General features: G+C 45.3%; 1 protein-coding gene across 1 annotated transcript in view; it reads left to right on the forward strand.

Annotated features, from left to right (window-relative positions):
• The window catches only part of LOC137363988 ((E3-independent) E2 ubiquitin-conjugating enzyme UBE2O-like), a 336,360-nt gene that overhangs the window by 227,256 nt on the left and 81,354 nt on the right, over window positions 1–27,750 (forward strand). Inside the window, 2 exon segments of the mRNA XM_068027481.1 lie at window positions 1,483–1,595; window positions 7,345–7,476. Of these exon segments, the coding sequence (XP_067883582.1) occupies window positions 1,483–1,595; window positions 7,345–7,476 (245 nt within the window).

Consider the following 27,750-nt stretch of genomic DNA (forward strand, 5'->3'; position numbering starts at 1 on the left):
CCTCTCGCTAATAAGTTTGTTTGTTTCCAAATGGGAGTAAATCTTGTCCCGAAGAATCCCCTCTAATAATTTCCCTATCACTGATGTAAGGCTCACCGGCCTATAATTTCCTATAATTACCCTTATTAAACAAAGGAACAACATTGGCTATTCTCCAGTCCTCTGGGACCTCACCTGTAGCCAATGAGGATGCCAAGATTTCTGTCAAGGCCCCAGCAATTTCTTCCCTTGCCTCCCTCAGTATTCTGGGGTAGATCTCATCAGGCCCTGGGGACTTATCTACCTTAATGCTTTGCAAGACACCCAACACCACCTCCTTTTTGATAATGAGATGACTGAGACTATCTACACTCCCTTCCCTAGACTCATCATCCATCAAGTCCTTCTCTTTGGCGAATACTGATGCAAAGTACTCTTTTAGTACCTCACCCATTTCCTCTGGCTCCACACATAGATTCCCTTCTCTGTCCTTGAGTGGGCCAACCCTTTCCCTAGTTACCCTCTTGCTCTTTATATATGTATAAAAAGCCTTGGGATTTTCCTTAATCCTGTTTGCCAATGACTTTTCATGACCCCTTTTAGCCTTCCTGACTCCTTGCTTAAGTTCCTTCCTGCTGTCTTCATATTCCTCAAGGGATTCGTCTGTTCCTAGCCTTCCAGCCCTTACGAATGCTTCCTTTTTCTTTTTGACTAGGCTCACAATATCCCGCGTTATCCAAGGTTCCCGAAAGTTGCCAAACTTATCCTTCTTTCTCACAGGAACATGCCGGTCCTGGATTCTAATCAACTGACATTTGAAAGACTCTAGAAGACAGAAGACTGAGGGGTGATGTTAATAGGGCAAATGTAACTGTGTTTCTACTTGGGAAGCCTAAAACTGGGGGCCATAAATATAAGACGGTCACTAATAAATCCAGTGAGGAAACGCTGGAGGAGCAGAGACTGGAGGTAGTAAGTGGAGAGGAATTATAGTGGCAGTAGTAATTGGGTCAGAGCAGAGATGATCAATGTAATGCATTCCGATGAATTTTATCACTTGAACGTGGCAGCCATTTTACAAACAGCAAAGTCTGGAGACAGCAATGCAATGAACAACCAGCTAATCTATTCGTGATGGTAGTTGAGTGAGGCATATTGTCCAAAACAGGTGAAGAACTTTCAACTCTTTGAATGTTGGCAGTGTCTTTTATCTACATTTCGTATGTGTGGCCCCTGTGCCCAGTTGTGTACTGTATGGAAAGGCTGAGTCTTGCTGTGGATTACTGTTTTCTTATGCTGTTGGCCTATTCTAAGTATTGCATTCTGCCATTTAGAAGTTGGGGTAATGAAATCATGTCCTGTACAAAATTATTAAATGACCTCTGATCTGAGCAAGAGCTATGTGGTTTTATTCAGAATACCGAATATAAATAGACCATTTTCATTTACTGCTTTGCTGCTTTTGTTTTTCATGTTTTGCACAAACTCACTGATTCCTATAAGCTCAAGGTCCTCAGGATGTCGGTGTGTATGGAGTTGTACAGTCTGTTGACCACATTGGGCGGACATGCTCAGTGAAGTGGTTCAAACCAAAGGCAAATGGCACTGAGATTGAGGTGAGTAACTTGTGAAGTACTGCTATTGAAACTTTGTTTTGTTGCTGGTTCTTGGCTGTTGGATAATTAAATATTAACAAAGGATGCTAAAAGTTTTGGAAATGTCGATCGTGTTAATAGATGTTGCAGATTGACATTGCACATATTGGTACCTTAAAACTCGGTGGAAAGAAAAGCAAGAAATTAGAAAGAAACCCAGCTCCTTCTAAGCTGATAGTTACTCCACGAAGCTCTGCAGCATGAGGTTTGAGGCTGTGCCATTCACAAGAGATACCTGTGGAGTTTAGGCCTGGAGATCTTAATTTATTTGTTTTTCTGCTTTTTTTCCAAAAATATACTTTATTCATAAAAATCTGTTTTTAAAAAATACATTACAAAACAGTTCAAAACAGCACCAAGTTGACATTCCAACAAGTGCAAAGGAAATCAGTTTTCTTCAATATAGGAGTGAGTTGCCTCACAGCCCTTCCATTCCATTTTATATGCCATATACATTTTGCAGCTAAACCATATTTGGTGTATACAGCTCGAGGGGTTTTCCGTGGATCCAGTCCCTCGGTTCACTATGGCGGGAGGACTTTACACAGTTGTCTTTTCCCATTGAGCCTTTGCAGTGGCTGCCCCAAGCTTTAGTGCGTCTCTCAGCACGTAGTCCTGGACCTTGGAATGTGCCAGTCTGTAACACTCGGTCGTGGACAACTCTTTGCGCTGGAAGACCAGCAGGTTTCGGGCAGACCAAAGAGCGTCTTTCACCAAATTGATGGTCCTCCAAACAGCAGTTGATGTTTATCTCGGTGTGCGTCCCTGGGAACAGCCTGTTGAGCACAGACTCCTGTGTTACATAGCTGCCTGGGATGAACCTCGACAAAAACCACTGCATCTCTTTCCCTGCTTTGCAAAGGCACATTCCAGAAGGAGATGGGCAACAATCTCTTCCCCACCAGAGCCATTTCGAGGGCAGCGTCTGGGAGGGGTGAGACTCTGGGCGTGCAGGAAGGATCTAGAAAAACAGAAAAAATAGGAGCAGGAGTAGGCCATTCGGCCCTTCGTGCCTGCACCGCCATTCAATATGATCATGGCTGATCGTCCAAACTCAGTAACCTGTTCCCGCTTTCTCCCCGTATCCCTTGATCCCTTTAGCCCTAAGAACTATATCTAACTCTTTCTTGAATATATTTAATGATTTGGCCACAACTGCTTTCTGTGGTAGAGAATTCCACAGGTTCACCACTCTCTGGGTGAAGAAATCTCTCTTCATCTCAGTCCTAAATGGCTCACCCCTTATCCTTAGACTGTGACCCCTGGTTCTGGACTCCCCCGCCATCGGAAACTTGCTTCCTGCATCTTGTCTGTCCAATCTTGTTAGACTTTTGTAGGTTTCTAAGAGATCCCCTCTCAATCTTCTAAACTCTAGCGAATACAAGCCTAATCGACCCAATCTCTCTCCATGCGTCAGTCCTGCCATCCCAGGAATCAGTCTGGTGAATCTTCACTGCACTCCCTCCATAGCAATAACATCCTTCCTCAGATAAGGAGACCAAAACTGCACACAATACTCCAGATGTGGTCTCACCAAGGCCTTGTATAACTGCAGCAAGACATCCTTGCTCCTGTACTCGAATCCTCTCGCTATGAATGCCAACATACCATTTGCCTTCTTAACTGCCTGCTGCACCTGCATGTTTACTTTCAGCGACTGGTGCACAAGGACACACAGATCTCTCTGTACCTCCCCTTTTACCAATCTATCACCACTCAGATAATCTGCCTTTCTATTTTGGCCAAAGTGGATAACCTCACACTTATCCACATTATACTGCATCTGCCATGTATTTGCCCACTCACTCAACCTGTCCAAATCACACTGGAGCTTCTCTGCATCCTCCTCACAGCTCACACTCTCACCCAGCTTTGTGTCGTCTGCAAACTTGGATATATTGCATTTAATTCCCTCACCTATATCATTAATATATATTGTGAATAGCTGGGGTCCTAGCACTGATCCCTGTGGTACCCCACTAGCCACTGCCTGCCACTCAGAAAAAGACCTGTTTATTACTACTCTTTGTGTCCTGTCTGCCAACCAGTTCTCTATCCATGTCAGTACCTTACCCCCAATTCCATGTGCTTTAATTTTGCATGTTAATATCTTTTGTGGGACCTTATCGAAAACTTCTGAGAGTCCAAATACGCCACATCCACTGGTTCTCCCTTATCTATTCTACTAGTTACATCCTCAAAAAATTCCAGTAGATTTGACCAGCATGAGTTCCCTTTCGTAAATCCATGTTGACTTTGTCCGATCCTGTCACTGTTTTCCAAGTGCTCTGCTGTTGCATCTTTTATAATGGACTCTAGCATTTTTCCCACTACTGATGTCAGGCTAACCGGTCTATAATTCCCTGTTTTGTCTCTACCTCCTTTTTTAAATAGTGAGGTTACGTTAGCTACCCTCCAATCTGTTGGAACTGTTCCAGAGTCTATAGAATTTTGAAAAATGACCAATGCATCTAATATTTCTAGGGCCACTTCCTTAAGTACTCTGGGATGTAGATTATCAGGCCCTGGGGATTTATCGGCCTTCAATCCCATCAATTTCCCTAACACCATTTCCCTACTAATACTGATTTCATACAGTTCCTCCTCCTCATTAGACCCTATGTTCCCCACAATTTCTGGGAGGTAATTTGTGTCCTCCTTTGTGAAGACAGAACCAAAGTCAGTATTTAATTCGTCTGCCATTTTTTTGATCCCCATTATAAATTCCCACGTTTGTGACTGTAAGGGACCCACATTTGTCTTCACTAATCTTTTTCTCTTCACATATCTATAGAAGCTTTTACAGTCAGTTTTTATGTTCTCTACAAGCTTACTCATACTCTCTTTTCCCCTTCTTAATCAACCCCTTTGTCCTCCTTTGCTGAATTCTAAACTGCTCCCAATCTTCAGGTTTGCTGCTTGTTCTGGCCATTTTCTATTTCTCCTCCTTGGATCCAATACTATCCCTAATTTATTTTGTAAGTCACAGTTGAGCCACCTTTCCAGTTTTATTTTTGCACCAGACAGGGATGAATAATTGTTGTAATTCATCCATGCGCTCTTTAAATGCTAGCCATTGCCTATCCACTGTCAACCCTTTAAGTAACGTTCCTCAATCTATCATAACCAATTCGTGCCTCGTACCTTCGTAGTTTCCTTTATTTAGATTCAGGACCCTAGCCTCAGAATCAACTCTCTCACTCTCCATCTTAATGAAGAATTCTATCATGTTATGGTTGCTCTTCCCCAAGGGACCCCACACAACAAGATTGTTAACTAATCCTTTCTCATTACACAATACCCAGTCTAGGATGGCCTGTTCTCTAGTTGGTCCAAAAAACCATCATGTACGCAATCCAGGAATTCCTCCTCTCCAGTAGTATTGCTAATTTGGTTTGCCCAATCTATGTGTCGATTTAAATTCACCCATAATTACAGTTGCACCCTTATTGGATGCGTCTCTAATTTCCTGTTTAATGCCATCCTCTACATCACTGCTGTTTGGTGGGGGTTGTATATGGACCCCCAATGTTTTCTGCCCCTTGGTGTTGCTTAGCTCCACCCATACAGATTTCACATCAGGATTCTCTGAGCTAATATCCTTCCTCACTATTGCATTGATTTCCTCTTTTACTGACAATGCTACTCCACCTCCTTTCCCTTTTTGCCTGTCCTTCCTAAACATTGCCCCTGGATGTTCCATTTCCCATCCTTGGTCACCCTGCAGCCATGTCTCCGTATTCGCAACTATATCGTATCCATTTACATCATCGATTTGCATGGTTCATTCGCCTACCTTATTGCGACTACTCCACGCACTGAGACACAATGTCTTTTTAACATTCTTAGTCATCTTAGCATTATTTCACACTTTGGCCCTATTTATTTCTTGCCCTTGATTTCTGTGCCTTCCACTTTTGCCTTTTTGTTTCCTGTCTTTCATTTCTATCCGTATTTCCTCCTTCTCAGTCTCCCCGTTCAGGTTCCCATTCCTCTGCCATTCTAGTTTAAATCCTCCCCAACAGCACTTGCAAATGCCCCTGCGAGGACATTGGTTCCAGCCCTGCCTGGGTGTAATCTGACTGGGAGGGCCCTTCTCACCACCAGCCAAGCTACGTCTTGGTGCTTGTTTGAAAGTTCTGGTGATGACGCATTCTATCAAATGACTTTGGCAGTCTGCTTGGGGAACAATCTGACAGGATCCACCATCTCCTTATCCCGTAGGGCCTTGAGGACATTCCGTGCAGACCACTGCCTGATGGATTGGTGGCCAAAGGTGCTTTTCTGCAAAAGCTTTTCCATGAAGGATAGGTGGGATGGCATGGCCAAACTGGATGGAGCGTTACGTGGCAATGTGACCAGACGCATCCTTCTAAACACCTGGGATAGAGAACCTCAGCACATAGTGACACTTGGTGTTTGCATACTTGGGCTCTATGCACAGCTTGATGCAGCCGCACACAAAGGTGGTCATCAGGATGAGGGTGACGTTGGGTACGTTTTTTCTGCCCTTATCCAGAGGTTTCAACATCGTGTCCCTCTGGACACAGTCCATTTTTCATCTCCAGATAAAGTGGAAAATGGCTCGGGTGACTGCCACGGCACAGGAGTGGGGTACAGGCCAGACCTGCGCCATATACAGCAACAACGTGAGCGCCTTGCACCTGATGACCAGGTTCTTGCCTACAATGGAGATCGCTGCTCCCACATGCTCACTTTATGGTGTACCCTGGCTACTCGCTCCTTCCAGGTTTTGGCCCTCCGGCCCTTCCGAACCATATCCCCAGCACCTTCAGGTAGTCTGACCTGACAGTGAAGGGGACGAAGGATCGGTCGGCCCAGTTCCCAAAGAGCATAGCCTCGCTCTTGCCGCGGTCTACTTTGGCTCTCGAGGCCAGTTCGAACTGGTCGCAGATGCTCGTCGGTCTGCAAACAGACAGCAGGTCGGAGCGGATGACGGCAATATCGTCCACGTACAGGGAGGCTTTGACCTGAGTGCCCCCACTGCCTGGGATTGTCCCTCTAATGCTCGCATCCTTCATAATGGACTCAGCAAAACATTCTATACAGCAAACAAACAAGACGGGAGAGAGGACAGCCCTGCCTGACTCCAGATTGGATCGGGAAACTTTCTGATTCCAACCCATTGATTGAGACTGCACTACTGATGTTTGTGTAAAGCAGTTTGATCCAATTTGCTGCTGCTGTTTTAATACATGTGATTCATCAGACTAGAATGAAGGTCGAGAAAATCCGCATCCCTCTCCCTAATAAAATTTAATGCATTTCAAAGTAGAACATGGGTTGGATACAAAGCTCTTTGTATTGCACCATCAAACACTAGTCATTTACTACAACTCCCTTCTTTACTTGTCCAGTTGCTCTCTACACTGAGGTATACATGAAGTCTATTTAGTACACAGGGTAAGATTGCAGTCTGCATGTTGATCAGGTATTCCAAGCCCTGAATTTATGCTCTATTAGGCATATAGATAAAACCATCCTGACACAGCACAGTAATGTGCCTTAATCTACACAGGGCACCCTGCTGTGTCAGCAGTGGATGTTTATTGCTGGTAACTTTTGAGACGGGCTAACTGTTTGTTTATATAGAATTACAGGAGCAGACTGGGAGAGGTTTAAACAAATTGGGACTGGAGAAGGATACTTGAATTTCATTTGCTTAAAGAAACTTTGTTTAAAACTGCAGATGCTGGGAGGTGAGGAGGATATTAGTGTTTACGACATTGCTGATCATCCGGATTTCCACTTTCGTATCACCGATATTGTGATCCGCATTGGGAATGTGGAAGAAGGGCGAACCATACTGAAGGACAGTGAGGTAATGTAAAAATTATTCCCTATTCTCCATTGGCAGTGTATTTTGTTGAGGCCAGTTGGTACAGTGTATTTTTAATTGGGATTCTTGTTATCAAAATAATGAATTCAAATCCTGCAGGGTAGGGAATCCATGAGTAGCTTGTATTTGTTTATATATCTAGAGTTTCTTTTCCATTTGTATAGAAAGTATTTTATTTAGAGAAGGAGTCAGTGAGGTTTGGGGTGCTACATTTATGCCACATAGTTCTAGCATTCAGGCATTACCTGTTCTAGTTGAACCCTGTTCACAGGTCACTGTTGAGAGAAATGGCATTTGATTGACAAGAACTTCATATACAGAAAGCAGCAAGTTTAAATACAGTTACAGGAAGCCATTTGGATTGGTGACTAAAACTCTGAAAGACTTGGTCGTTTTGCACTTCCTGCTGCCTTGGAAATAGAATCATAGAAAATCCAGCACAGAAAGAGGCCATTTGACCCAGTGAGTCTGTGCTGGTGTTTTCAAAGAGCAGTCTAATTAGACCCACTCTCTCCTCTTTCCCCATATCCCACCAATTTTTTTCCTTCAAGCATTTATCCAATTCCCTATTAAAAGCTACTGTTGAATCTGTATTCACCACCCGAACAGGCAGTGCATTCAAAATCCTAACAACTGTTGCGTAAAGTTTTTTTTTTTCTCATGTCTCTGGTTCTTTTGCCGATCACCTTAATCACCTTTTCTTCACTCAAGGGGTTGTGAATCTTTTCTACTGAGAGAGCTGTAGATGCTCAGTTGTTGTGTATATTCAAGGCTGAGATTGATAGATTTTTGGACTCTAATTGAATCAAGGGAAATGAGGATTGGGAGGGAAAGTGGAGTTGAGGTTGAGGATCAGCCATGATCTTAATAAATGGCAAAGTAGGCTTGAGGTGCCAAATGGCCTACTCCTGCTCCTGTTTCTTGTGTTCATACATTCTTAAATCTGTGCCCTCTGGTTATTCACCCTTCAGCCATTGATAACTGTTTTCTCTTAGCCTTTTGTGTTTTAAGGAGAGCAGTTGCATTTTCTTTAAAGAACAGCAAAGAATGACAAAAAGGTTAATGATCTGGACTTGAATGTGGGAGACGTGATTGGGAAATTTGCAGATAACGCAAAAATTGGTCGTGTAGTTGATAGTGAAGAGGATAGCCGTAGACTCCAGAATGATATTAATGGTTTGGTTGTGTAGGCAGAACAGTAGCAAATGGAATTCAATCCAGAGAAGTATGAGGTAATGCATTTGGGGAGGGCAAATAAAGCAAGGGAATATACAATAAATGGGAGGATGTTGAGAGGGGGAGAAGAAGTGAGAGACCTTGGAGTGCATGTCCACGGGTCTCTGAAGGTGGCAGGACGGGTAGATAGAGTGAAGAAGATATATGGAATGCTTTCCTTTATTGGCCGAAGTATAGAATACAAAAGCAGAAATGTAATGCTGGAACTGTATAAAAGGCTGGTTAGGCCACAGCTGGAGTGTTGTGTACAGTTCTGGTCAGCACATTACAGGAAGGACATAATTGCTCTGGAGAGAGTACAGAGGAGATTTACAAGAATGTTGCCAGGGCTTGAAAGTTGCAGCTATGAGGAAAGATTGGATGGGCTAGGGTTGTTTTCCCGAGAACAGAGGAGGCTGAAGGATGACTTAATTGAGGTGTACAAAATTATGAGGGGCCTAGATAGAGTAGACAGGAAGGACCTGTTTCCTCTAGCAGAGAGGTCATTTACCAGGGGGCACAGATTTAAGGTGATTGGTCGAAGGATTAGAGAGGACATGAGGAAAAACTTTTTCACCCAGAGGGTGGTGGCTGTCTGGAATTCACTGCCTGGGTCAGTGGTGGAGGCAAGAACCCTCAACTCCTTTAAAAGGTACCAGAACATGCGCCTGACGTGTTGGAACCTGCAAGGCTACAGACCAGGTGTTGGATTGAGCAGATAGTTTGTTCAGCTGGCGCAAATACGATGGGCTGAATGGCCTCTTTCTGTGCCGTAACTTTTCTATGGTTAATAAGGAGGGAGAAATTAGAATACCAGAGAAAGCTAGCTAGAAATATAAAAACAGAGTTTCTACAGGTATTTAAAAAGGAAAAGAATGAGTAAAGTAGCATTGGTCCTCTCGAGAGTGAGTCTGGGGAATTAATAATGGGAAATAAGGAGATGGTGGATGAATGGAACAGATATTTTGCATCTGTCTTCACTGTAGGTGATTAAAAAGTAACATCCCAGACAAAATTGTGAATCAGGAGGTGAAAGGGAGGGAGGAACTTAAAACAATTACAATCACCAGGGAAAGGGTATTGAAAAAATTTAGAACTAAAAGCTGACAAGTCTCTTGGTCCTGATGGACTTTATCCGAAGGGTGTTAAAAGAAGTGGCTGCTGAGATAGTAGACGCAGTGGTTTTAATTTTCCAAAATTCCCTAAATTCTGGAAAGATCCTATCTGATTGGAAAATAGCAAATGTGACTCCTCTTCAAGAAAGGAGGGAGACAGAAAGCAAGAAACTACAGGCCGGTTAACTTGGAGTACTGTGTACAGTATTGGTCTCCTTATTTAAGTAAAGATGTAAATGCGTTCGAAGCAGTTCAGTGAAGGTTTACTAAACTAATACCTGGAATGGGTGGTTTGTGTTATGAGGAAAGGTTGGACAGGCTAGGCTTGTATCCACTGGACTTTAGAAGAGTAAGAGGCGACTTGATTGAAACGTGCAAGATCCTGAGGGGTTTTCACAGGGTGGATGTGGAAAGGATGTTTCCTCTTGTGGGAGAATCTAGAACTAGGGGTCACTGTTTAAAAATAAGGGGTCCCCCATTTTAGACAGAGATGAGAAGAAATTTTTTCCCTGAGGGTCGTGAGTCTTTGGAATTCTCTTCCTCAAAAGGCTGTGGAAGCAGAGTCTTTAAAAATTTTTAAGTCAGAGGTAGATAGATTCTTGATAAGGGGGTGAAAGGTTATCGGGGTTAGGCGAGAATGTAGAGTGATCAGTTCAGCCATGATCTTATTGAATAGCAGAGCAGGCTGGAGGAGCCGAGTAGCCGCCTCCTGCTCCTGATTCGTAGATTCACATCTGTCATAGGGAAAATGCTCAAATCTATTGTTAAGGAGGTTATAGTGGGGAACTTGGAAAATCTCAATGTAATCAGGCAGAGTCAGCATAGTTTTATGCAAGGGAAATCATGTTTGACTAATTTTTTGGAGTTCTTTGATGAAGTAGCAAACAATGTGGATAAAGGAGAACCTGTGGATGTGGTGTACTTGGATTTCTAGAACACACTTGACAAGGTGCCACATCAAAGGTTACTAAGCAAAATAAGAGCTCATGGTGTAGGGGGTGACATTTTAGCATGGATAAAGGGCTGGTTGGCTAACAAGAAGCAGAAAGTAGGGATCAATGGGTCTTTTTTGAGTTGGCAAGTTGTAACTAGTGGAGTGCCACAGGGATCAGTGCCGGGGCCTCAACCATTTACAATTTATATCAATGCCTTGGTGAAGGGACAGAATGAATGGTTGCTAAATTTGCTGATGACACAAAGATGCGTAGGAAAGTAAGTTGTGAAGAGGACATGAGTCTGCAAAGGGATATAGATGGGTTAAGTGAGTGGACAAAAATTTGGCAAATGGAGTATAATGTGGGGAAATGTGAAGTTATCCACTTTGGCAGGAAGGATAGCGAAGCGACATATTTAAATAGAGAGAGATTGTAGAACTCTGAGATGCAAAGGGATCTGGGTGTCTTGGTACATAAACCGCAAAAGGTTGATATGCAGATGCAGCAAGTGATGAGGAAGGCAAATGGAATGTTGTTTATTGCAAGAGGAATGTAATATAAAAGTAGGGATGTTTTGCTACAGTTGTATCGGGTATTGGTGAGACCACATCTGGAGTATTGTGGATAGTTTTAGTCTCCTTATTTGAGAAAGGAAATAAATGCATTAGAGGCAGTGCAGAAAGGTTCACTCGGCGGCTACCTGGGAATGGGCAGGTGGGGGGTTTATCTTATGAGGAAAGGTTGGACAGGTTGGGTCTGTATCCATTGGAGTTCAGAAGAATGAGAGATGATTTTATTGAAACATAAGATCCTGAGGGGACTTGACAGGGTGGATGCTGAAAGGATGTTTCTCCTTATGGGCGAGACTAGAACTAGGGAACACAGTTTAGAAATAAGGGTCGCCCATTTAAAACAGAGATGAGAAATGTTTTCTTTCAGAGGGTTGAGTGTCTTTGGGACGCTGTTCCCCAGAGGGAGGCAGGATCATTGACTGTTTTTAAGACCGAGGTAGATAAATTCTTGACTAACAATGGAGTCAATGGGGATTGAAGGTAGGTGGGAAAGTGAAGTTGAGGCCACAATCACATCAGCCATGATCTTATTAAATGGTGGAGCAGGCACGAAGGGATCGAATAGCCAACTCCTGCTCCTAGTTCGTATGTTCTCAAATCAATCCACATAATGGTAATTGGACACATTACTTCATCTGGAAGTAAACTAGTATTTTTATATAACTGTAGTATAACTTACTGGTTTTTGTATTCTACCTATGTTTATAGAGACCAGGATCCTGCTTACTTAAACTGTTTTATTAACCTGTCCTGCTACTTCAAAGATTTGTGTAATATGCTCCCAGGTCTTTCTGCTTTTGCACCCTTTTTAAAATTGTACCATTTAGCTTGTATTGTAAATGTATCACCTTGTGCTTTTCTGCATTGAATTTCATCTGGCATGCGTCCACCCATTCCATCACCCTAAGTCCTCTACAAGTTTATTATCTTCCTTGCTGTTTACTGAACTTCCAAGTTTCATGTCATTGTGTCTATACCCCAAAGTCCAAGTCATTAATGTTTATCAAAAACAGTAGTTGCTGTAATGTTTGAACCCTATGGAATATCTTTCTCATCTCCAAAGAACAGCCATTCATAACTACTCTGTTTTCAATCTCTTAGCCACTTTTGTGCCAAGTATGAACCCAACATGAAATTACCAGCACTCACTGAAGGGTGTTGTGATTTTTATATTATTCATTCGTGGAATGTGGAAATCACCTGGCAAGGCTAGCATTTATTGCTGATCCTAATTGCCCTTGGGGAGATGTTGATCTGGCACCTCGAGCCACTGCAGTCCGTATGGTGTAGGTACAGTGTCACAGAACTATTTATTTTTCACCTCTGATTAAGACAGTGTGCTTTTAAGACTCTGTTTAAAAACAGTGTGTCTTTAAAAAAAAAACTAAGAGGCACAGTGTGGCACAGCTGCACCTGCTACCTGGGCAACAGCAGGAGAGTGGAGAGGTGTAATGTAACTATTAACTGTTAAAAAACCAACTTAAGCCAGTTTTGAGAGACACCAGCTAAGTGTGCTTGCCTTAAAAGAAGAGAATTCACTCAGCAGAAATTCTACAATGAGCTACAGGTTGTGTTAATTGCCTCAGGAGAAAAAACCCCATTTGAAGAGAACATTCGTGTTGCTGGAGGTAACAAAAATTCGTTTTTCTTTACTTCCAATCTAAGGAGTCATTGCTTAAAGATTGAATCTCTGTTGACTGTGTTTTCTGGAATTCGCAGTAAAGTTTTGACTGAAACCCACCAATTTTAAAAATCCAAACATAGACCTGTTGATGTATCTAGTAGAATAGATGAGGGAGAACCAGTGGATGTGGTGTATTTGAACTTTCAGAAGGCTTTCGATAAGGTCTCAAGAGATTAGCGTGCAAAATTCAAGCACGTGGGATTAGGGGTAAGGTACTGACATGGATAGAGCACTGGTTGGCAAACAGGAAACAGAGTAGGAATAAATGGGTCTTTTTCCGAGTGGCAGGCAGTGACTAGTGGGGTACCACAGGGATCAGTGCTAGGACCCCAGCTATTCACAATATATATTAATGATATTCTTTTGGGCCTCCTTATCTCGAGAGACAATGGATACGCGCCTGGAGGTGGTCAGTGGTTTGTGAAGCAGCGCCTGGAGTGGCTAATGATATAGATGAGGGTATTAAATGCAATATAGCCAAGTTTGCAGACGACATGATGATATAGACGACATGATGATATAGATATCTATAATGATATAGATGAGGGTATTAAATGCAATATAGCCAAGTTTGCAGACGACACAAAGCTGGGTGGTAGTGTGAGCTGTGAGGAGGATGCAGAGAAGCTACAGTGTGATTTGGACAGGTTGAGTGAGTGGGCAAGTACATGGCAGATGCAGTATAATGTGGATAAGTGTGAGGTTATCCACTTTGGCCAAAATAGAAAGGCAGATTATTATCTGAGTGGTGATAGATTGGTAAAAGGGGAGGTGCAGCGAGATCTGGGTGTCCTTGTGCACCAGTCGCTGAAAGTAAACATGCAGGTGCAGCAGGCAGTTAAGAAGGCAAATGGTATGTTGGCATTCATAGTGAGAGGATTCGAGTACAGGAGCAAGGATGTCTTGCTGCAGTTATACAAGGCCTTGGTGAGACCACATCTGGAGTATTGTGTGCAGTTTTGGTCTCCTTGTCTGAGGAAGGATGTTATTGCTATGGAGGGAGTGCAGCGAAGATTCACCAGACTGATTCCTGGGATGGCGCGACTGACGTGTGAAGAGATATTGGGTCGATTAGGCTTGTGTTCGCTAGAGTTTAGAAGAATGAGAGGGGATCTCATAGAAACCTACAAAATTCTAACAGGACTGGACAGACTAGATGCAGGAAGGATGTTCCTGATTGCGGGGGAGTCACAGTCTAAGGATAAGGGGTAAGCCATTTAGGACTGAGATGAGGAGAGATTTCTTCACCCAGAGAGAGGTGAACCTGTGGAATTCTCTACCACAGAAAGCTGTTGAGGCGGAATCATTTAAATATATTCAAGAAAGAGTTAGATATAGTTCTTGGGGCTAAGGGATCAAGGGATACGGGGAGAAAGCGGGAACAGGGTACTGAGTTTGGATGATCGCCATTCAATACGATCATGGCTGGTGTAGGCTCGAAGGGCCAAATAGCCTACTCCTATTTTTCTATGTTTCTGGTATACCCTGTGTTGAAAGAACTGTTTGACGCCTGCTACAGCCGACGTGCTTTGAATGCCCAACAAGAAAATCTGCACGGAGACTTCAAGTGGCGTCTGATTATTTTTACACTAGGATACCTTACCCATCAGGAACGTAACCCACAAAGACTTATAACCCAGTTACTTATTTATTCTTGAACAGCTAATTTTTAAAACATAATTTTTTTTTAAACCGGTTAACCGTTAATTTCTGTGTATGTGTGTGAATGGGGGAGTTAGGTTAAAGTGAGTTATAAGGTTTAGACATAGGTTTATCGTAATAGTGTTTTAAGATTTAGTTTTTAATAAATAGTTAATTTGTTGTCTAAGGATACCTGGTTTGGTCTGTTTTATTCTGGTGGGGGGGGGTTACTGGAGTGTTTAATTTGGCTGTTTTCTGGTTGGGTGGGAAAACTTTAGTAATATGCTGTGACCTGTGGAGTGATGGGACTGAATTGACCATGCATTTCTATCGCCCCGGTTGTAACAATACCCACAGTGCTGTTAGGGAGGGAGTTGCAGGATTTTGACCCAGCGGCAGTGAAGGAACAGCAATATAGTTCCAAGTCAGGATGGTGTGTGATTTGGAGGGGAACTTGCAGGTGTTCCTATGCGTCTGCAGCCCTTGTCCTTCTCTGTGGTAAAGGTTGCTGGTTTGGAAGGTGCTGTCTAAGGAGCCTTGGCTAGTTGCTGCAGTGCATCTTGTATATAATACGCTGCTGCCACTGTGCACAGATAGTGGAGGGAGTGAATGTTTAAGGTGGTGGATGAGGTGACGAACAAGCGGGCTGCTTTGCCCTGGATAGTGTCTAGCTTGAGTGTTGGAACTGCACCTATCCTGGCAAGTGGTGGGCATTCCATCATAGAGTCAGAGTTATACAGCACAGAAACAGGCCCTTCGGCCATAGTGTCTGTGCCGGCCATCGAGCACACATCTATTCTAATCCCGTATTCCAGCACTTGACCTGTAGCCATCATGCCCCGACTTGTGCCTTTGTAGGTGGTGGACAGGCTTTGGGGAGACAGGAAGTGAGTCACTTGCCACAGAATACTCAGCCTCTGACCTCTTGTAGTAACAGCATTTTTGTGGTTGGTCCAGTTAATTTTATGGTTAATGGCAACCCCCCATGATGTTAGTGACACATCCAGCAATGGTAATGCCGTTGAGCATCAAGGGGACATGTTTAGATTCTCACTTGGAGATGGTCATTGCCTGGCACTTGTGTAGCACAAATGTTTCTTGCCACTTATCAGCTCAAGCCTGAATGTTTTCCAGATCTTGCTGCATGTGGCTATGGACTACTTCTTTATCTGAGGAGTTGCGAATGGAATTGAACACTCTGCAGTCATGTCTGGTGCTGCTTCTGGTATGCTCTCCTACATTCTTCATTGAATGATCCCCTGGCTTGATAATTGTAGATTGAGGAGTATGCTGGGCCATGAGGTTGCAGATTGTGGTAGAATACAATTCTGCTGCTGATGGTCCACAGTGCCTCATGTATGGTTAAATTTGAGCTGCTTGTTCTGTTTTGAATCCATCCCATTTAGCACAGTAAGTGCCACAGGGAGCGATGGAGGGCATCTTCAGTGTGCGAACAGGTCTTTGTCTCCAAGGGCTGTGCGGTGTTCGCTCTTACCAGTACTGTCATGGACTGATGCATCTGCAACAAGTGGATTGGTGAAGACGAGGTCAAGTAGGTTTTCCCCCCCCCCCCCCGTGTTGGTGTTCTTACCACCTGCCACAGGCCTAGTCTGGCAGCTGTGTTCTTAACTTGACCAGCTAGTGTAATAGTGGTGCTACCAAGGCACTCTTGATGATGGACATTGAAGTCCCCCCATCCAGAGTACATTATTCCCTTGCTGCAATCGGTGCTTTGAAAATGTCTAAGGGTAAAACCTGATGGAGCACACGGCATTGACCCAGGCACTGGACACGACAAAGGCACACCCAGCTCAGTTGATTCTGCAATATCCTTCACAAACATTTGGCAGAGCTGTCCCGTAGACTTGTCAAGCAACAGCTTCCTCACAGAATCATATCTTATAGTCAATGTCCCAGACTCATCCATCACTGGTTATGTCCTGTCCCATCGGCAAGACAGACCCACCAGAGATGGTCACACAGTGGTATACAGTTGGGAGGGAGTGGCCCTAGCAGTCTTCAACCTCGAGTCCAGACCCCATGAAGTCTCATGGCATCAGGCCAAATATGGGCAAGGATGCCTCTTGCTGATTACTGCCTACTGCCCTCCCTCAACTGATGAATCAGTGCTCCTCTATGTTGATCACTTAAACGAGGTACTGATATATATTCATGACCTATACCTTGGTGTACAGGGCACAATTTCAAAGTTGGCAGATGATACGAAACTTGGAAGCAGTGAACTGTGAGGAGGATCGTGTAGAACTCCAAAAGGACATGGACAAGTTGGTGGAACGGGCAAACAGGTGGCAGATGATGTTCAATGCAGAGAAATGTGAAATGATTCATTTTGATAGGAAGAACATGGAGAGACAATATAAAATAAAGGGTACAATTCTAAAGGGGGTGCAGGAGCAGAGGGACCTGGGTGAATATGTGCATAAGTCATTGAAGGTGGCAGGACAGGTTGAGAGCGTGGTTAATAAAGCATACAATATACTGGGCTTTATTAATAGGGGCATAGAGTACAACAGCAAGGAAGTTGTATTGAACATGTATAAGACACCAGTTCAGCCTCAGCTGGAGTATTGCATCCAGTTCTGGGCGCCTCTCCTCCTTTTTTCTTCTTCTTCTTTGGCCTCCTTGTCTTGAGAGACAATGGGTAAGCACCGAGAGGTGGTCAGTGATTTGTGAAGCAGCGCCTGGAGTGGCTATAAAGGCCAATTCTAGAGTGACAGACTCTTCCACAGGCGCTGCAGATAAAATTGGTTGTCAGGGCTGTTACACAGTTGACTCTCTCTTGCAATTCTGTCTTTTTTCCTGCCAACTGCTAAGTCTTTTCGACTCGCATCTCTTTAGCCCTGCCTTTATGGCTGTCCGCCACCTCCAGCGATCACTGGCCACTGACTTGTGGTCAATGTCACAGGACTTCATGTGGCGTTTGCAGACGTCTTTAAAGCGGAGACGTGGACGGCTGGTGGGTCTGATGCCTGTGGCGAACTCGCTGCACAATGCGTCCTTGGGGATCCTGCCACCTTCTATGCGGCTCACATGGTCAAGCCATCTCAAGTGCCGCTGGCTCAGTAGGGTGCATATGCTGGGGATGTTAGCCGCCTCGAGGACTTCTGCGTTGGAGAACACCTGTTGCCAAGGATTCTGCGGAGGCAGTGAAGATGGAATGAGTTGAGACGTCGCTCTTGATTGGCATACGTGGTCCAGGTCTTGCTGCCGGAGAGCAAGGTACTGAGGACACAGGCTTGATACACTCAGACTTTTATGTTCCGTGTCAGTGTGCCATTTTCCCACACACTCGTGCCCAGTGTGGAGATAGCAGCGGACGCCTTTCCCATGCGCTTGTTGATTTCTGCATCGAGAGACTGGTGGTAGTTGAGCCTAAGTAGTTTAGGCCAAATTCGTTGCAGGCAGCCGCAATCCTGTCGATGAGTCTCTGCAGACACTCTTCAGTGTGAGATATTGCAGCATCGTCAGCAAAGAGGAGTTCCCTGATGAGGACCTTCGGTACTTTGGTCTTCGCTCTAAGACGGGCAAAGTTGAACAACCTGCCATCTGATTCTTATGTGGAGGAAAATTCCTTCTTCTGAAGACTTGAACGCATGTGAGAGCAGCAGTGAGAAGAAGAAAGATTGAGGGAGCTAGGGCTTTTCTCATTGGAGCGAAGAAGGATGAGAGGTGACTTGATAGAGGGGTACAAGATGATGAGAGGCATAGATAGAGTGGATAGTCAGAGACTTTTTCCCAGGGCGGAAAGGGCTATCACCAGGGGGCATAATTTTAAGGTGATTGGAGGAAGGTTTCGGGGAGATGTCAGAGGTAGGTTCTTTACACAGAGAGTGGTGGGTGCGTGGAATGCGCTGCCAGCGGTGGTAGTAGAAGCAGATACGTAGGGGGCATTTAAGCGACTCTTGGAAAGGTACATGGATGATAGTAGAATGAAGGGTAGGTAGTTAGTTTGATTTTAGAGTAGTTTAAAGTTCGACACAACATCGGAACACAGCCCTGTTTCACGTCACTCAGGATAGGAAAGGGGTTTGATGAGGCGCCGCTATGCTTAATTGTGCCTTTCATATTGTCATGGAATGAGGTTGCATTGCAGCAGCTTTTTCGGGAGCAGAGAGTGCGAGCGAGTGAGCAGCTGGGAAGGTCAGTTTGAAAGTAAACTTAATTTCCTTTTGTTTTCGGCGGAGGCCAGGGGGCTGCTGGGTAAGTAAAACACTATATATTTGGGCGGTTTCTGAACCCGAGACACCACACTTGTAGTGTCTCCCACCCGCCCTCCACCTCTAACCAAAAAAAAGGACTCGGTGGGGTGTATATAAGGTAAGGCTTTTTCTATTTCTCTGGTTTTATCGTGATTGGTAAAAACTTTTCGTTCCTTTTACATTTAACTAAGTTAAGCTTAAGATTAAAAATGGCAGGAGATCTCAGACCCGTGTCATGCTCCTCTTGCTCAATGTGGGAGCTCAGGGACACGGCTGATGTCCCTGACTCCTTCACGTGCAGGAAGTGTGTCCAACTGCAGCTCTTGTTAGACCGCATGACGGCTCTCGAGCTGCGGATGGACTCACGTTGGAGCATGCGCGATGCTGAGGAGGTCGTGGATAGCACGTTTAGTGAATTGGTCACACCGCAGATTAGGATTGCTGAGGGAGAAAGGGAATGGGTGACCAAAAGGCAGAGAAAGAGCAGGAAGGCAGCGCAGGAGTCCCCTGCGGTCATCTCCCTCCAAAACAAGTATACCGTTTTGGATACTGTTGAGGGAGATGGCTCACCAGGGGAAGGCAGCAGTAGCCAGGTTCATGGCACCGTGGCTGGCTCTGCTGTTCAGAAGGGCGGGAAAAAGAGTGGAAGGGCTATAGTCATAGGGGATTCGATTGTAAGGGGAGTAGATAGGCGGTTCTGTGGTCGAAAACGAGGCTCCCGAATGGTATGTTGCTTCCCAGGTGCACGGGTCAGGGATGTCTCAGATCGGCTGCAGAACATTCTAAAGGGGGAGAGTGAACAGCCAGTTGTCGTTGTGCACATAGGCACCAATGATATAGGTAAAATAACGGGATGAGGTCCTCCAAGCAGAGTTTAGGGAGTTAGGAGCCAAGTTAAAAAGTAGGACCTCAGAGGTAGTAATCTCAGGATTGCTACCAGTGCCACGTGATAGTCAGAGTAAAAATGAAAGAATAGTCAGGATGAATGCGTGGCTTGAGAGATGGTGCAGGAAGGAGGGGTTCAGATTTTTGGGACATTGGGACCGGTTCTGGGGGAGGTGGGACTATTACAAATTGGACGGTCTACACCTGGGCCGGACTGGAACCAATGTCCTTGGAGGTGCTTTTGCTAACGCTGTTGGGGAGGGTTTAAACTAATGTGGCAGGGGGATGGGAACCAATTGAGGAGGTCAGTTGACAGTAAGGAGGTAGTAACAAAAGCCTGTAAGGAACTAGATAATGAAGTCAGTGTGACTAAGGGGAAGAGCAGGCAGGGAGCAGATGATGAATGGAAAGGGACTGGTGGTCTGAGGTGCATTTGTTTTAATGCAAGAAGTGTAGTAGGTAAGGCAGATGAACTTAGGGCTTGGATTAGTACCTGGGAGTATGGTGTTATTGCTATTACTGAGACTTGGTTGAGGGAAGGGCATGATTGGCAACTAAATATCCCAGGATATCGATGCTTCAGGCGGGATAGAGAGGGAGGTAAAAGGGGTGGAGGAGTTGCATTACTGGTCAAAGAGGATATCACAGCTGTGCTGAAGGAGGGCACTATGGAGGACTCGAGCAGTGAGGCAATATGGACAGAACTCAGAAATAGGAAGGGTGCGGTAACAATGTTGGGGCTGTACTACAGGCCTCCCAACAGCGAGCATGAGATAGAGGTACAAATATGTAAACAGATTATGGAAAGATGTAGGAGCAACAGGGTGGTGGTGATAGGAGATTTTAATTTTCCCAACATTGACTGGAATTCACTTAGTGTTAGAGGTCTAGATGGAGCAGAATTTGTAAGGAGCATCCAGGAGGGTTTTCTAGAGCAGTATGTAAATAGTCCAACTCGGGAAGGGGCCATACTGGACCTGGTGTTGGGGAATGAGCCCGGCCAGGTGTTTGAAGTTTCAGTAGGGGACTACTTTGGGAATAGTGATCACAATTCCGTAAGCTTTAAAATACTCATGGACAAAGACGAGAGTGGTCCGAAAGGAAGGGTGCTAAATTGGGGGAAGGCCAACTATACCAAAATTCGGCAGGAGCTGGGGAATGTAGATTGGGAGCAGCTGTTTGAAGGTAAATCCACATGTGATATGTGGGAGGCTTTTAAAGAGAGGTTGATTAGCGTGCAGGAGAGACATGTTCCTGTGAAAATGAGGGATAGAAATGGCAAGATTAGGGAACCATGGATGACAGGTGAAATTGTGAGACTAGCTAAGAGGAAAAAGGAAGCATACATAAGGTCTAGGCGGCTGATGAAAGACGAAGCTTTGAAAGAATATCGGGAATGTAGGACCAATCTGAAACGAGGAATAAAGAGGGCTAAAAAGGGTCATGAAATATCTTTAGCAAACAGGGTTAAAGAAAATCCCAAAGCCTTTTATTCATATATAAGGAGAAAGAGGGTAACTAGAGAAAGGATTGGCCCACTCAAGGACAAAGGAGGAATGTTATGCTTGGAGTCAGAGAAAATGGGTGAGATTCTAAACGAGTACTTTGCATCGGTATTCACCGAGGAGAGGGACATGACTGATGTTGAGGTTAGGAACAGATGTTTGATTACTCTCGGTCAAGTCGGCATAAGGAGGGAGGAAGTGTTGGGTATTCTAAAGGGCATTAAGGTGGACAAGTCCCCAGGACCGGATGGGATCTATCCCAGGTTACTGAGGGAAGCGAGAGAGGAAATAGCTGGGACCGAAACAGATATCTTTGCAGCATCCTTAAACACGGGTGAGGTCCCGGAGGACTGGAGAATTGCTAATGTTGTCCCCTTGTTTAAGAAGGGTAGCAGGGATAATCCAGGTAATTATAGACCGGTGAGCCTGACATCAGTGGTAGGGAAGCTGCTGGAGAAGATACTGAGGGATAGGATCTATTCCCATTTGGAAGAAAATGGGCTTATCAGTGACAGGCAACATGGTTTTGTGCAGGGAAGGTCATGTCTTACCAACTTAATAGAATTCTTTGAGGAAGTGACAAAGTTGATTGATGAGGGAAGGGCTGTCGATGTCATATACATGGACTTCAGTAAGGCGTTTGATAAGGTTCCCCATGGCAGGCTGATGGAGAAAGTGAAGGCGCATGGGGTCCAAGGTGTACAAGCTAGATGGATAAAGAACTGGCTGGGCAACAGGAGACAGAGAGTAGCAGTGGAAGGGAGTTTCTCAAAATGGAGACGTGTGACCAGTGGTGTTCCACAGGGATCCGTGCTGGGACCACTGTTGTTTGTGATATACATAAATGATTTGGAGGAAAGTATAGGTGGTCTGATTAGCAAGTTTGCAGACGACACTAAGATTGGTGGAGTAGCAGATAGTGAAGGGGACTGTCAGAGAATACAGCAGAATATAGATAGACTGGAGAGTTGGGCAGAGAAATGGCAGATGGAGTTCAATCAGGGCAAATGCGAGGTGATGCATTTTGGAAGATCCAATTCAAGAGTGAACTATACAGTAAATGAAAAAGTCCTGGGGAAAATTGATGTCCAGAGAGATTTGGGTGTTCAGGTCCACTGTTCCCTGAAGGTGGCAACGCAGGTAAATAGAGTGGTCAAGAAGGCATACGGCATGCTTTCCTTCATCGGACGGGGTATTGAGTACAAGAGTTGGTTCGGCCACATTTGGAATACTGCGTGCAGTTCTGGTGGCCACATTACCAAAAGGATGTGGATGCTTTGGAGAGGGTGCAGAGTATGTTCACCAGGATGTTGCCTGGTATGGAGGGCGCTAGCTATGAAGAGAGGTTGAGTAGATTAGGATTATTTTCATTAGAAAGACGGAGGTTGAGGGGGGACCTGATTGAGGTGTACAAAATCATGAGAGGTATAGACAGGGTGGATAGCAAGAGGCTTTTTCCCAGAGTGGGGGATTCAATTACTAGAGGACACGAGTTCAAAGTGAAAGGGGAAAAGTTTAGGGGGGATATGCGTGGAAAGTTCTTTACGCAGAGGGTGGTGGGTGCCTGGAACGCGTTGCCAGCGGAGGTGGTCGATGCGGGCACGATGGCGTCTTTTAAGATGTATCTAGACAGATACATGAATGGGCAGGAAGAAAAGAGATACAGACCCTTAGAAAATAGGCGACACTTTTAGATAGAGGATTTGGATCGGCGCAGGCTTGGAGGGCCGAAGGGCCTGTTCCTGTGCTGTAATTTTCTTTGTTCTTTGAAAGCTACACTGTGCTTCAGGGTAGACACGCTCAGCCAGCTTTTTGTGTCTGTTTAAAACGACTCGAGCGAAGACTCTCCCCAGTATGCTGAGCAGAGAGATTCCACGGTTTTGTTGCAGTCACCGCGGTCACTCTTCTTCTTAGAGGGTGATGATATTGGCATTGCGCATGTCCTGTGGCACTGCTCCCTCATCCCAGCGCAGGCAAAGCAGTACATGGAGTGCTGAGAGTATAGCAGGCTTGGCACTCTTGATTATTTCAGAGATAATGCCATCCTTTCCAGGGGTGTTTCCATTGGCTCGAGAATCAAACTCATCACTGAGTTCCGATTTTGTTGGCTGTTTGTCCAGCTCATCCATGCCTGGCAGAGACTGGGCTGCATTGAGGGCGGTATCAGTGACCACATTTTCCCTGGAGTATAGTTCTAGGTAGTGCTCCACCCAGCAGTTCATTTGCTTGCATTGGTCAGTGATCGTGTCCCCTGATTTCTACTTGAGGGGAGCGATCTTCTTGATTGTTGGCCCAAAAGCTCTCTTAATGCCATCATACATTCCTCTGATGTTTCCGGTGTCGGAGGCCAGCTGAATATGACTGCATAGGTGTTGCCAGTAGTCATTTGCACAGCGCCTGGCTGTTCTTTGTGCAGCTCTTCTGGCTACTTTCAGTGCTACAGATGTTAACTCGCTGGGGGCTTTCTTGTAGTTCAACAGTGCAATGTGCTTAGCGGCTATTGCAGGTTCCAGCTCTTCAAAGTGAGATTGAAACCAGTCTGCATTCTGCTTCTCACATTTGCCAAAGGTGTTCATTGCTGAGTCATAGATGGCGTCTCTGATGTGGGCCCACTTGGTCTCTGTATCCCCTGTAGGAGTATTTTGAAGGGCTTTTTCAAGTGAATTTCGAAAATTGTGTAACAGCTGTGGATAAGAAATTCTGTTCGTGTTGAAGCCCAGGCAGCCCTTCTGCTTGGAGTGATGTAGCTTCTTTGGTTTGTGTCTAACTTTGCTGCATACCAGGGAGTGGTCGGTGTCGCAGTCCGCACTGTGGAAGCTGCGTGCGAATTCGACACTGTTTATAGAGGCTCGCCTTGTGACGATGAGGTCCAGCTGGTGCCAACGACGTGATCTTGGGTGCCTCCTTGAAACCTAGTGACCGGGTTTAGTATGAAAGAACGAGTTGGTGATGCAGAGGTTGTGATAGGTACACAACTGCAGCAGTCTCTGGCCATTCTCATTCATCCTTCCAATGCCTTAGCGCCCAAGGCAGGAGGGCCATGAGACATGGTCGGCCCCAACCCTGGTGTTAAAGACCCCCAGCAGGAACAAATGTTCTGGGCGCCACACTTTAGGAAAGACATGAGGGTATTGGAGAGTGTACAGAAAAGATTCATAAGAGTAGTTCCAGGGATGAGGAACTTCAGTTTTGAAGATAGATTGGAGAAGTTAGAACTGTTGTCCTTGGAGAAGAGAAGGCTGAGAGATGACTTGATAGAGGTATTCAAAATCATGAGGGGTCTGGACAGAGTAGATAGAGAGAAACTGTTCCCACTCATGAAAGAATCAAGAACGAGAGGGCACAGATTTAAAGTATTTGGTAAGAGAAGCAAAAGTGACAAGAGGAAAAACCTTTTCACACAGAAAGTAGTTAAGGTCTGGAATGCACTGCCCGAGTGTGTGGTGGAGGCAGGTTCAATTGAAGCATTCTAAAGGGAATTAGACTGTTATATTAAAAGGAAGAATTGTAGGGTTGCGAGGTGAAGGCGGGGGAATAGAACTGAGTAAATTGTTCTTTTCGGAGAACCGGTGCAGACACGATGGGCTGATTGGCCTCCTTCGGCACTGTAACAATTCTGTGATTCTGTGGACAGCTTTTAAAAGTGAGATGGGAAAAGTTCAGGGCTGGCATGTTCCTGTTAGATGGAAGGGCAAGGCTGGCAAGTTTAGGGAACCTTGGTTGAGGAGGGATATTGAGGACAAAGAAGGAGGCATATGTCAGGTATCGGCAGCTGGGATCAAGTGAGTCCCTCGAGGAGTATAGGGGATGTAGGACTACAATTAAGAAGGAAATTAGGAGGGCAAAAAGGGGCCATGAGATTTTCCTGGCAGGTAAGATAAAGGAGAATCCTAAAAGATTCAACAAGTATATTAAGAGTAAAAGGGTTGCTAGGGAGAGAGTAGGTCCCCTTAAGGATCAGTGTGGTGATCTATGTGTGGAGCCACGGGAAATGGGTGAGGTCTGAAATGAATACTTCTCGTCTGTATTTACCGTGGAGAAGGTCATGGAAGCTAGTGAGTTCAAGGGAGGGAACACCGATATCCTGGAGCATATCAACATTACAAAGGAGGAGGTTTTGAAGCGCATTAAAGTGGATAGATCCCCAGGGCCTGACCAGGTGTATCCTAGGATGCTATGGGTAGCAAGGGAGGAGATTGCTGGGGCCCTGGCAGAGATTTGTGTATCATCGTTAGCCATGGGTGAAGTAGCGGAAGACTGGAGGATAGCTAATGTTTTGCCTTTATTTAAGAAGGGCAACAGGGATAAGCCAGGGAACTACAGGCCAGTGAGCCTTACATCAGTGGTGGGAAAGTTATTGGAAGGGATTCTGAGAGACAGGATTTATATGCATCTGGAAAGGCATGGTCTGATTAGGGATAATCAGCTGGCTTTGTGTGTGGGAAATCATGTCTCTCGAATTTGATTGAGTTTTTTGAGGAGTTGACCAAGAGGATTGACGAGGGCAGGGCGATGGACGTTGTCTGCATGGACTTTAGCAAGGTCTTTGACGAGGTCCCACAAGGTAGGCTGGTCCAGAAAGTTTGAACACATGGGATCCGGGGTGAGCTAGCCAATTGTATACAAAATTGGCTTGGTGATAGGAGGCAGAGGATGGTAGTGGAGGGTTGTATTTCAGATTGGAGGCCGGTGACCAGTGGTGTGCCGCAGGGATCGGTGCTGGGTCCTCTGTTGTGAATGTAGGGTGCGTGATTAGTAAGTTTGCAGATGACACCAAAATTGGTCGTATAGTGGACAGTGAAGAAGGTTGTCTCAGGTTACAACAGGATATAGATCAACTGGGAAAGTGGGCAAGGGATTGGCAAATGGAATTTAATGCAGACAAGTGCGAAGTGATGCATTTTGGGAAGTTAAACCAGGGCAGGACATATACAGTGAATGGCAGGGCCCTGGGGAGTGTTGTTGAGCAGAGAGACCTTGGGGTGCAAGTACATAGATCCCTGAAAGTGGCAACACAGGTAGACAGGGTGGTGAAGGCAGCGTATGGCATGCTTGCCTTCATCGGCTGAGGCATTGAGTGCAAGAGTTGGGACGTCCTGTTACATAACGTTGGTTAGGCCGCATTTGGAGTATTGTGTTCAGTTTTGGTCACCGCACTACAGGAAAGATGTGATTAAGCTAGAGAGGGTGCAGAAAAGATTCACAAGGATGTTGCCTGGTTTGGAGGGCTTGAGTTATAAAGAGAGATTGGATCGACTGGGGCTGTTTTTCCTGGAGCGAAGGAGGCTGAGAGGGGACATGATAGAGGTATATAAAATTATGAGCGGCATAGATAGGGCAGATAGCCAGAGTCTGTTTCCCTTGGTAGGGGTGACTAAAACTAGAGGGCATAGATTTAAGACGAGAGGGAGGAGGTTTAAAGGGGATCAAAGGGGTAAATTTTTCACACAAAGAATAGTGGGTATCTGGAATGAGCTGCCAGAGGAGGTGGTGGTGGAGGCAGGAACAGTAGCAACATTTAAGAGGCATCTGGACAGGTACTAGAATGAGAAAGGCATAGAGGGATATGGAATTAATGCAGGCAGGTGGGATTAGTATAAATTTGGCACTATGGTCGGCATGGACGTGGTGGGCCGAAGGGCCTGTTTCTATGCTGTACGACGCCCGTGTCCATCAAGAGTGGCTTGATAGCACCACTACTGACTGAGCTGGCCAAGTCCTGCAGGACATAGCTGCTGGACTGTGCCTGCGGCAGGTGGTGAGAGAGCCAACGGGAGGGGAAAAACCTACTTGACCTCATTCTCTCCCTAATGCAGATGCATCTATCTGTGACATTATTGGTAGGAGTGACCATTGCGTTGTGCTTGTGGAGGCAAACTCTGGTCCTCACACTGAAGTCACCCTCCATCCGGTTGTGCTGCTACCACTATGCTCAGTCAGATAGATTCAGAATAGATCTTAGTGCTCAAAATGGCACCCATAAAATGGCACCCATGAGGTGCTGTGGACCATGAGCAGCAGCAGAAATGTATTCAGCCACAATCTATAACCTCATGGTCTGGCATATCCCCCTCTACCATTACCATCAAGCTAGAGGACCAACCCTGGTACAATGTGAAGTCCAGGAACACTGCCAGGCATGCCTAAGAATGAGGTGCCAATCTGGTGAAGCTGCAACATAGGACTTGGCAGTCATGCTGAACAGTAGAAGCGGCATGCCACAGAGAGCTTAGTGATCCCATAACTAACAGATCAGATGAAAGCTCTGCAGTCTTAACACATCCAGTCATGAATGGTCGACAGTGACGTAACTGACGGGAGATGAAGGCTCCACGAACATCCATATTGTCAATGCTAGCAGAGCCCAGAACGTGAGTGTAAAAGACAAGGCTGAAATGCTTACAACCATGATCAGCCAGAAGTGCCAAGTGGGTGATCTCTCATGGACTCCTCTTTTGGGCCCCAGCGCCAGAGATCCCAGTCT

Source organism: Heterodontus francisci, unplaced genomic scaffold (genome assembly GCF_036365525.1).
Source record: "Heterodontus francisci isolate sHetFra1 unplaced genomic scaffold, sHetFra1.hap1 HAP1_SCAFFOLD_598, whole genome shotgun sequence".
In the NCBI taxonomy this organism is placed as follows: Eukaryota; Metazoa; Chordata; class Chondrichthyes; order Heterodontiformes; family Heterodontidae; genus Heterodontus; species Heterodontus francisci.